Source organism: Amphiura filiformis, chromosome 9, assembly GCF_039555335.1.
Source record: "Amphiura filiformis chromosome 9, Afil_fr2py, whole genome shotgun sequence".
NCBI classification, from domain to species: Eukaryota; Metazoa; Echinodermata; class Ophiuroidea; order Amphilepidida; family Amphiuridae; genus Amphiura; species Amphiura filiformis.
The window spans coordinates 5554346-5566401 of NC_092636.1; the positions used below are offsets into that span (position 1 = coordinate 5554346).

Below are 12056 nucleotides of genomic sequence, written 5' to 3' on the forward strand. Positions count from 1 at the left end.
CAATTGATCGTCGGCTTTTCATCCCACCTACATACACTTTAAGTATAAATCATCAGATTTGTAAAGTTTACTTGAGTACTGTTAAATATCAAAAATATCAATTTTAATGATTTGCCATAAAATGTGTATTAAATTTGTAATTTCAAAAATCAAAATTATTTGATATCAGAAGGACATTCTTCAGTATTCAGAATGCAATTCGATATGTCTGATGTGCTCTAATGTCCCAAAATAAATACTGTCCAAACGCTCATACCCCAGCCCTTAACACAACATACCATGCATTTATTGAAGTGACGCATACATGTAGCCAAGTTTGTCTCTAGCTACACTATTCAAATGAGCAAGTCAAAATTTGATATGCATCTATAATGTTATTATCATCCTCATGCATGGATAAACTGGTTTTAAATACATGATGCCTGTGCAAAACAGCCATTGGAGTGACTATACACAGGGCTGTCAACTTTTTGGAATTGCTTGGCGTGAGACAGAGACGTACCGGGATTTGCCGACTCCAATGTTCATTTTGTACCATGATTATTTGAGCCACGGCGCCGAGAATGTGAAAAGCGGGGGGTAGGAGCAACAAATTATTCATGACGATGCGTGAGATTTTACTCATTTTCCAGCTTTTTGCGTGAGGTTTACTACCTTGGCGTGAGATTATACTACCTTGGCGTGAGACCGTGAGAAAGTGACCCAATGCGTGAGACTAACGGCCAATGCGTGAGAGTTGACAGCCCTACTATACAAGAATGCATCATGTAGTGATGCTTACTACTATCTGTGCATGAACACACAAGGTGAAAACTCAAAACATGGTTTAGCAGTCGGATGTAAACAAGCAAAAATCTCACCTTTTTATATCGCTAATATTGTGGTTTCATTTAAGATGATCTAAAATTTAAGATGATTCCAAACGAGAGGTAACTTGTCTTTGACTGGAAACATGACCTCTACTTTGTGTGTACGTAAATGGACAGTTGTGGTCTGCACCCTAACACCAATAAAGGTTACACTGCACTGAAATGGATGACTAGCTTTTAGGCATTTTTACCCTTAAATTAAGAAAAAAAAAGGTAAAAATAACCACCCCTGTAAAATGACTTGCTCGCCTAATCGAACAAATAGGGTACATCAAATGGGCTGCCATAAATTCATGCATGAAGTGCTGTAGGTAATGATTGGTGTGGTGTGCACATAATAGCTGCCACATACACATCAATTAATCAAACCAGCATGGCATAAACTCCAAAGACCATGGTCTCCCAATGCTCTCGGACACCTCTTCGGACATCTGATCCAGATCGTAATTGTCTTCCGGAATGAGCACTTCCTCGCAGACAAACAACTGCTTGAGTCGCTTCCCGCAAATCTTTGCGAAATGCACCAATGCCTGGCTTGAAATCTGGCATTCTCCTAACCCGACCGACTCCAAGTTGTGGCACTTATTAGCAATCTGAATAAGTTCTTCATCGATTGGATCATGTCCATTTGCGCTCACAACCAACTCCTGCAACTTTGGGCAGTACCTCCCCACTCGATTCATCACATCTTTAGAAACTGAGCGGCCAAAGAACAGATGCGTCGCCGGTACTTCGCAATGGAAAAACGGATCAAAATTTTCATCGTTGAGAACGTAGAAGTACATCAGCAAGTGCAGCTTCGGTGAGTGTCGTGAAAGGGCCAGCCAGCTCTCCTTACTGATACTGTGTAGCTGGTAGTTGGCGGCAAGCATTTCCTTGAGGACTATGTTTATGCGTAGGTATTTGAGTTTGACGTGCTCATCACGGGACAGTGATGTAAGGAGCTCATCAGTAAGGTGGGTATAATCGATGCACAGCTCATGAAGCTGTCTGCACTGGTCTGCTACCACTATGATACCTATAATGATGAAATAAAGCAGATTTGGAAAAAAGTGTGTTAAATGAGCAAATTGATATACCCTAAACGTTCGCCTAATGGCGCCCCTGGGCTCCTTTGCCTTGGGGTAAATTTAATGTACAAATAGAGAGCTATCTCCTCTAAAAATCCCAACAAGAATTATGGGAAAATGCCCTTATTGCTGGTAGGATTTTTATGGGAGAACACTTTTAGTTTGTGTCTAAAATTTCAGTTATGTCAAGGGAGTCCATAGCGCCAGTGTTGGAATTAAGCATTTTTTTATGCGTAGCAAAATTTGCTTTCATTACTTTTCTCTTGGTACACTTAAAGTCTACTTAAAAATACTACTCAACTCCAAAATTGTGTAGCATTTTGCTACGCGATACCAGCTATTTCCAACGCTGCATAGCGCCATTAGGCGAACGTTTACGGGATTACAATATTGTAATCAAAATATTGGGTAAGCCTGATTAGAACTGTCAATGATGTAAATGGCAAGTAAAATCATGGGAATACCCAACAAAATGCCGTTCAACTCATTGCTCGTCAATGGAGAACATTGAGTTATATTATCCCACTTCTGATGCCTGAATATAACCCACAATGAACTCTGGGCAGTTAACTGTGCAGTCAAGATGTGTGCATATGTATGACATATACATGTACATGTAGGGGTAAAAACATAAAGGTTTTTTATTAGGAATTACTGGAAAGGTCAATTTGTATGCAAATCTTATGCTTACCTTCTGGTGACACACGAGGGCAGCTATCCATACGCAGCATGGTCAGCGTGTCCTGGTTACCCTTGGCCAGTAGAGCCAAGGACGAATCATCTACAGGTGTCTCATCAATCGCCAGAGACGACAGGCTGCCGGAATTGACAAACACTACCGCCAGTGCTGACACAAACTGGTCGGGGTTAAGCATCTTGCAGCTGGGTTTGGCCGTCGACATCAGCTCCAGGGTTTTTAGGGAACACTTCACCAACGAGGAGAGAATGTCGCATGCTGTTTCTGCTGACTGACGGTGCCCGTCAACTTTGATGGTAACATAGCGTAAATGTTGGGAATGCTCCATCAGGACCTAGAGGAAACAAAGTAATATTTTGCACTCGTAAAGTCAATCAAAAGTTTTTCCTAACAAATTGTCAAAATTCCATGAGAAAGATTTCGACTTTACCATAGTTGTATCAGGGTATGGACGAACTCAAATGACTAGTACTTATTAGAGACGGAGAATGTGGAGACGGGGAGTGTGGAGGGTGTGGAGATGGAGAATGTGGAGACGGGGAGTGTGGAGGGTGTGGAGATGGAGAATGTGGAGACGGAGAATGTTCAAACAGAGAATGTGGAGATGGAGAATGTGGAGACGGGGAGTGTGGAGGGTGTGGACTAATTCAAATGACTACCTCTACTAGAGACGGAAAATGTGGAGACAGGGGTGTGGAGGGTGTGGACTAATTCAAATGACTACCTCTGCTAGAGACGGAAAATGTGGAGACGGGGGTGTGGAAGGTGTGGACTAATTCAAATGACTACCTCTACTAGAATAGAGACTTCTTTTCAAAAGTATAAAATATGAACTAAGTTTATAGTTGAATGGTTTATGTTGTATGCATGACACTTGTATGCCCAAATGGCAAAAAATAATTACCTCTTGGGCCACTATAATCTCCTGAGTTTTTCCTGATTTGGTTGTTCGGAAAGACAATCAATTAGGCCAAAAAAAAATAATTGTTTGTTTGTCCTCCACAGCTTTGAAACAGGACATGCGGGCGGGAGGCGGATTTTTTTTTTTTTTAATTTTTTTTTTTTTGATTTGCCGTATATCTGGACCTATAGCTAGAGTTAATTGCTACAATCATTCATGGTGACTTAAAAAACCAACATTTTGTTTCTTTAATATGAAGTTAAAGCTATAATTTGTGTTCATGTCATAGTCTTTTAATGATTTCAAATCCAATGTATTTTGAAATCACTCAAAATAATAGACTATGACATGAACACAAGTTATAATTTTGCATATTGAAGACACAAAATGTTTTTGAGGGGCTTTTTTACTTTCAACCATGAAAGATCTTAGTATTTAGCTCTAGCTAGCTCTAACCAAATCTGAAAAAAAAATTGAATTTTACTTATTTTTATTTCAAAAAAAAAAAAATTGAAAAAAAAAAAAAATATTGGTCAGGCCTTAATCTGAGGAGCGGGCGGTGGAGGACAAACAAACAACTTTTTTTTGTTGGCCTTATTGCTGGCTTTATTCTACTTACTTGTTTCACAAGGCTCTTTGGTGTGCCTTTGAAATAAGATGTATCACAGTTGGAGATATTGAATTCAAATTTGCGCCATAGTTCTGGCAAGTGGTATGTTTGGTTCCAATGTCTGCATGTTTTTGCCGCATGGGCTTTATCCAAAATTGGCAAGTACTCATAGATCTTGAAAGAAAAAAGAAAGTTACATTTCATATTTCCGACAGAGAAAAACATGAAATTGTTTATCAAATTAAGCAGGGGCGTAGCAAAAGCCTCGGGGGCCCATGGACAAGAAACAGAGCGGGGCCCTTTTATCTTAGCAGGGCCGGATTTACCATTGGGCCAGAGGGCCCCAAAATTGCCCTGTGCATGTTCCTTTTAGCCCAACAACACCATGTTTTGGACCAAAATATGGAAAAATCGCACAATTTTGCGCGCTTCGTGCATATCATAGGCCTACATAGCAAAATTCACCTTCATTTTGGGCCAAAAATTGTCTGAAATTGAAAATTATTTCGCGCGCAAATTAATATCCTCGTAAGATTGGAACAACATATGCTTAACTTGCTCTAATTTGCCATGCTTCTGCCACCACTGTCGATCTTATAGTAGGCTCCACATGCCTTCCTCACGGTGAGTTTGGGGCCTCCAAATTTTGGCCTTGCCCAGGTAAATTCGGCCCTGCCTTTTAGCATCTCTTTAATCAATGCTTATTTCATTTTCTCTTTTGCTTGGGGCCCCTGAACCCTCGGGGCCCATGGACTTCGTCCACCCCGTCCCCCCGCTTGCTACGTGCCTGAAATTAAGGTTCATTATAATATCATTACACATTCAAAATAATGAACCCTAACAGGGAATGTATCTATGCCGGTTGGCACGGGTCGCCTACAGCCATCACTCTATGCTAACGACCTGCACTTAACACTAAATTTGGTCGAACATACAGAAGCTGTACATAGTATTTTGTGCCTGAAATAGGAATGTTTTCCAAAAAAACATTAGCACTAAAAATATCCCCCTAGTGACAGCCTTGAACAGTGGCGTAGCATCATAGGTGCATGGGAAAATGGCAGAAAAATGGCTTGTGCCCCCCAATCAGACACGGTGCCCCCAATCATGGTCGGTACCCCCCAATATGATGACCCACATTACTATACCTCATAAATATTTATTAGGTAATCCAGACATCTTATTGGTTAATAACGCCAGCGTCCGAGTACGGTATTTTGACTACTTCCCTGCGCCTGTGCAATTACGCTAACGCTGGGAAGTAGCAAAAACTTCCATGACGCCTACTACCACACGGTGTCTCGACCCAGCGCGTCACCGTTCCTTCAGACGTAGCGTTATGCTACACAACGGTGATTCTGCAGATGCGTTTATCGTTAAAATGGCGTCTGCTGCAGTTATGTTGTCGAGATTACCGATGGATAATAACACGCAAATTTGACTTTTTATGAAACAAAATGTTATTTATGGAATGTTAAAAAGAAAATTAAAATAATAGGGCCTATAGGTCAAAATGTAATTTGATTGAACTGCAGAAATCCTCCAATAAAATCAGGTAAGCAAAATATTAAGCTTATTTACCATGCCAGCCGGCACGTTGACTGATATGTGTTTTGACTTTTGTTTACGATTTTACCGTGATAGTGAAAATATTTATGAGGTATAGTAAAACAAATACAACATGTTCCATTTTGGGGAAGTAGTCAAAACTACTGGTCCCTCGGTGTTGGATGATTTGACTACTTCCCTCCGCTGCCGCGTCGGAAAGTAGTCAAATCATCCAACACCGAGGGACCAGTAGTTTTGACTACTTCCCCTCAAAACATGTTGTATTTGTATACTACACCACTAGCCTTGAACATCGGGCCTTATAAGCTTCCAGTTTACTCCATCCTACCTTGGTGAGTATAAGAACTGGCAATGTTGCCCAGCTCAAGTTGTTTCCATACTGTTGTTGAAACTGTTTGGTAAATGTGTCCATATGGCGATGAAGTATCTCCTTTTTGCTCTCTTTTTGCGATTCTTTGCTCATAGCCCATGAACCTTTGACATGTCCCGTGACATGTACAAGCATCGCTTTCTTGGCTGGTGAGCCACTGCCTGGGTGGTCCATGATGATGCTCCTTGCAATTAGTAAATCCTTGAACAATGTTTTTTCTCTATTATTGACAGTGTAAACTTGATTCGTGTGGAAGTGGAAATTCTTTTGTGAGCATGAGAACTGTCAGAGTTGAAGTGCCAATATCGTAGTTTCTTGCATACACGTATGACTCGCTTAACGAAGCTGCAGCCTGCATTAAAAATAACAATACAATTTTAAACAAATTTACAAATAATGTTCTTTCTAACGTGTATGACTGTCTGTGGGCGTAAAATAAACAAAATTCTGAAACAAATCAAGTAATTGCAAGTGATAGATGATCATTCATAACCTCATTAATATACGCAGCAAGTGCGATCCAATCACAGATAATAACTTTTAAATACGCGGACGCAAATGCAGGTAATTGAAAAAGTATAATGACCGCGTCTCGTGACGTAGCTAAAAGTGCGCTCTACAATGACCGTGTTACGTGACTTGTTACGCTTTCAAACAATTTACGCGGACGCTGGGTGCCGTATTTGGAAATTGCACGATTGCGTGCTAGTGTGATTGGTCGCTAGCGGTATTTCCATAATGGGCTATTCGATTTTTTACAGGGAAAACAACAGATAAAGTTAAAATTGTGTTCTGTTTTCAAATTAAAAGAAGAAAATGTGACGTAAATTGAATTAAAAAAGTGAAAAGTGACGGTTATGAATGAGGTTAATGACTTTGCATCAGTTATTTTGGCAGCAAAAATGGCAAAAACTAAAAAGTGATTTATAGTTCAGTTTTTTCCTCTCAAAACAAATGATTAAGTTTCCAGATTTTGTTATTATAAGTGACATACTAAGAAATTAAAGGCATGCATTTTCATTGCTCAAGTGCATTTAAAACCGAAATGTGGCATATATATCAAATTCATAACTTTTCATTTTAAGGACTTGATGAGACAAAAAATAATGTTGAATGAAAGTTTTGTGTTCCTGTTTATGAGCTAGCTAATACTTTTCAATATTTGAGTGACTATATACAAATTTTTGCCATTTTTACCGGTTTACCAGGCAAAAACTGGCAAAAACAGGTTTTTGCCGGCTAAAACCGAACCCTGGTCTATGCTCATTCATTATAGTCTAGTCTAGGAAAAAGGCCCTATGACTGTGAAGTTGCATACTCATGCAATTTTGTTGCTTTTAAACAACCAGGGGTGTACGTGTAGATTCACAAGGACACCCTTGAACAAATTGAGTTATTGAGGTCACACTCACAGGGCACACAAGGGGATCAAAATGTTAAAATGCTTCAATCAAGTTAATAAAATATCACACAAGCCCTTCCTCGGTCCCAAGGAGACGAGGATTAAACTTGTCCGACGAGTAGGAGTAGGACCTGTTTTTTGTCTTAGTATGCCAACTATACTCCGACTCTGATCGCTCAAGAAAGATTAACCACAAAAATCCACTAACCGCCCCTGTGGGTCGGGCAACGTGGTCACTGGACTTTCGCGATTCGTCTTACTTAATACGCCATGTGAGATAGTGATCATAGTCTGAACTGAGTATAGTCTGGTAACTTAGAAAAAAAAGGTCCTACTCGTCGGACTAGAGTAAACAAATCAATGGTCATGCATATTAATGAGATACAGGTATGAGGTCAAAATAGGTCAAAGGGTAAGATTGTTAATGGATTTGGGGAGACTCAGGGGAGGGGCAACAATTTTGTCTGTAAAATAACATTGCTCTGAAGAAGGCCTCATTATAAATTTGTAAGATGTCTCTTTAAAATGCTTTTTTTTCCAAATTAAAAACAAAATATTTAATATCAGTGTTTTTTACATTTTTGTCACTGATCTTATTGTTTACCTCTGTTATCCTCATCCAGGCTCCATTATTATACAGGCTCAGGTTTGTGGTCAGAAACTCAATTGGTCACTTTAAACCTATTATGATTCCTCTCCAAAATATCTGCAATTAAATGAAAATTAAAAGACTAATTAAATGGAAATGAATCATTAGTTTCCAACTGCCCACCCCCTAAATGTTTGATTTGGCCATGTACTTTTTCTTTCAAAAAAAATTAAAAAAATTGGGAGTATATGACTATATGTACCACACGGTAAATAAGGATGCAGCAACCTGCTCGTCAAACTGATGAAGTCATCTGCTTGCTACTGGTTTCCAGAAAGCTGCCCAGGCTAGTGCTCTTTTCGTTTTAGGTCTCCAGCACTAAAGCCCATCTTGGAACCCATTTTGGAACACGGGCGCTTACAATGTGTGTAAATCTCGCCGATTGTATTATTATCATGATTATCATGATTATTGGCAATGACAGAGCATATTTTCAAAAAATCGCTGACTACAGGCTTACCTTCTGACTGGGTCACAGCCAACATCTTCCCCAGGGTCTTAGCTAGAAATTGAGAGTTGCCCGTCATTTGAATAAAATTGCCGCTGTCCTAATTTGACCTTTAAAACATTTACCAGACGTCTATAGCCCATTGGGGGTTCAAAGAGTTCAAATATGTGTTGATATGGCCTTGTTCTACAAATTGGGTCTACTAAAAAAGTCAATTAGCTTCTCAAAACATACAATTTATAATATAGCATCTGTCAAAGGCATTAATTTTGCCCGTCCCAGGAGCAAACTCCACGTCTAAAATGACGGCCAGACGGGTGGCTAGCTAAGACCCTGATCTCCCCTATATTTAAAAAAGGGGACCGAGCCTCAGCCTCAAATTATAGGCCTGTGTCATTGACCCCTATATGCTGTAAGTTTTTGAACATATTCTCCACAGTAAAATCATGCAGCATTTCAACATACACCATATCCTTACTCAATCAATCAATCAGTCTTTATTTCATTCAAAATACAACAATACAATAACAGCAAAACAACACATTTGAATGAGGAGATGCTCAGAAGGCCAAAAAGGCCTGAACAAGCACCCCCTTAACCTTAGCCTAAGTTTCTTAATTTGTCTAATAAAATACAATTACATACATACAAACACCCCCCCACCCTCTTTCATACATTCATGTAGAACGAACTAAGCAGGAAAAAATGATGAATAAAGAACATGCAGAATATAAGTGTAAGACAAATTAGGATTTCATAACATATGCTCACATATATCGCAAAAGAAAGCTGACATTTTGTGAATATAGTAAATGCTAAGAGATCAGTTAATTTTAATCGATTTTTTGTTTTAAAAGGGAGAAAAATAAAAACTAGAGTCAACAGACGCTGAGTACAAGCCGCAATTTGACCCCTCTAACTTGACCCCTGGGTCACGGATGGGGTCAACTGCTCTTGCATTGTGCTTAGGATGTCATAAGAAATATTCCTGGTCAATTTCAGCTTAATCGAACTTATACATGGATTTTGATTTTTTAAATTTTGATTGACCTTTTGACCCCTTAATGACCTTTGACCTCAATGAAAAAAAATCTTATGTACACCGACAAAATGCATTGTTCCAATTTTGATTAAAAAATTCTAACATGTTCAGTTCTTGAGATAAAAATTCTTGAAGTTATTCAGCTAAAAACAGGAAGTGACCCCTTAATGACCTTTGACCCCAAAATAAAAATACCATGCATACATCAGGGAACACTAATTCATGTATGTTGGTTATATTATTCTGGTCTGTTTACATTTTGAGATAAAAATTTTTTGAACATTTTTGATAATTTTGGTTTTTGACGGAAGTAACCCCTTAATGACCTTTGACCCCAAAACTGTAGGCATCCTAAAGACCCTGGCTAGTAGCAATGCATGTGTGCTAATGGCGACTCTCTGCTATGTAATTTGTAAAGACAGTGATTTTTTGAATATTTTTAGACTTTGACCGGAAATGACCCTTGATGACCTTTGACCCTTATCTGAGCACACCCTATAGACACCGACTAAAGTCGAGTCACATGATATAACCATGTCCTCATCGCATGAAATTTGTGGAAGGAGTAGCATTTTTTGTGACATCACATTTTTGACCGTTATAGCTAGGTCAAAGGTCACAGCAAGGTCAAAGTCAAATGGAAGGTTTGGCCTAGCCCAGTGGTCTTTTGGGTCAAGTTTGGTTGAAATCTGTCAATCCCTTGCGGAGCTAGATGCAGTTGATTGCGGTTGCCAGAAGAAGAAAGAAGAAAGAAGAAAGAAGAAGAATTGGAAAGAGACAGCACAAGCCGACGTTTGACGTCGGCTTGTAATAAGTAAATCAAAACTAAGAGACTATTAAGTGTACATTTCCATAAGGTTTGTTTTAATTTGGGATCTAAAGAGTTTTACTGATGTAGCCGTTTTGGCGCATCTGTCAATCGAATGCCATTTTCTTGGCCCGGCGGTTCTTATTGTTTTGTTAGCAAACTCTTTTTTTGTAAGACAGATCTTGTAATCTTCAGCGTTTCTTGTGTGATACCTGAGGTGATTCCTCTGCTCAACGAAATAACTATTGAAGGCCTTTACTGATAGACAACATGGATTTCGTCAGCATCACTCTTGTGAGTCCCAGTTAATACTCACGGTCAACGACCTTGCTAAAGTTCTAGGTGTGGTACGCAGGAACTTACACCTGTGCACACTACAGAGCTAATAAAGCCACTGCTTATAAATCATTAGTGCGCCCACACCTTGAGTACTGTAGTACTGTTTGGGACCCAGCAACAAAAGAACTCATACAAAAGTTGGAGTCAGTGCAGCGTAAGGCGGCGAGGTTTGCTTGTATTATAGAGGCTACGAAAGATAAAAAGTAGTGTGTCAAAAATGTTGGTCAACCTACAATGGGACACGCTACAGCTATGTCGCCAGGCAAACCGCCTTACATTGATGCAGAAAATAACCACCGGTCAGGTCGCCATACCGGCGCAAAAATTTCACACTCCAGTCGCCTGCCACACTCGCAGAAATAACACTAAGGCATTCATCAGACCGCAAGCCACTAAGAGTTGTTACAAGGAGTAATTCATTCCCAAGACCATCAGCGAGTGGAATACTTTACCAGAACAACTAGTCAACTTTACTGCAACAGAAACCTTCAAAGACCAAGTAACAAGCCACCTAAGAAAGACAAACAACGCTGCGAGTAATCAACCACCCGCACCCTCACATCCCTTAGCGCTTGGCTTCTTGGGAAGCGTTGTGAAGTATATCTTCAAAGTCAAAGTCAAAAGCTTAGCGCAGCTGATGTGATGTACTAAACAAGACGTAAGACGAATATCGATATGCACACAGTTATACGGTATGTCACCGATTCAAATTCAATGGTACAGACACAGGCGATGTGTTTATCCAGCACTCGACCAGTGAGCTCAGAATAAAACCGGAGATCTCCGGCCTTATGTTTAAAAATTTTACTGTGATTAAAGCACTTCAGGCTTAGCTTAGTCTTTCACAGGGCATTTATGTACACCAATGGCCATTACAATCAAAAGGTAGAAATTCAAAAAAAATTGAGGGCGCACAGTGTCATCGACCCTATATCTTCATGGCAGAAATCGCCATGGTAGGTTGAATCCACAGCCACGATTGGCCATTTGGTTCAGACCTTTGAAGCTCTTTGAGACGAATAATTAGTCGAGGGACATGACTAAGGCTACTCACAATAGCCGGGTAATTGATCTTGGTTGTGCGTGAATAAGCTTGTATACCCCATTGAGGTCAATGGTCATCGACTTTTATACTGCCAAGTAGTGAGTGCAGCTATACTACACGATGTAGTCCATACAGGACCAACGCAATATAAAATTAGAGTTTTGGTCCCATTTTGAGTTCAAAGCGCACGGCCAATTTTCAAAGCGCATTCTAGCGACCATCATATCTGTTCAACAC

The 12056-nt window shown here is 39.8% G+C and overlaps 1 protein-coding gene across 1 annotated transcript in view; it reads right to left on the minus strand.

Moving 5' to 3' along the window:
* Positions 1-580: 580 nt before the first annotated feature.
* LOC140160554 (F-box/LRR-repeat protein 3-like) overlaps positions 581-12056 on the minus strand; it is a 14352-nt gene continuing 2876 nt past the window's right edge. The window contains exons 2-6 of the mRNA XM_072183798.1: positions 8093-8194; positions 6045-6438; positions 4157-4321; positions 2631-2970; positions 581-1887 (exon numbers count right to left, since the gene is read on the minus strand). Coding sequence (XP_072039899.1) covers positions 1229-1887; positions 2631-2970; positions 4157-4321; positions 6045-6260 — 1380 coding nt within the window. The 5' untranslated portion in view covers positions 6261-6438; positions 8093-8194 and the 3' untranslated portion in view covers positions 581-1228. The remainder of the gene's footprint in view (positions 1888-2630; positions 2971-4156; positions 4322-6044; positions 6439-8092; positions 8195-12056) is intronic.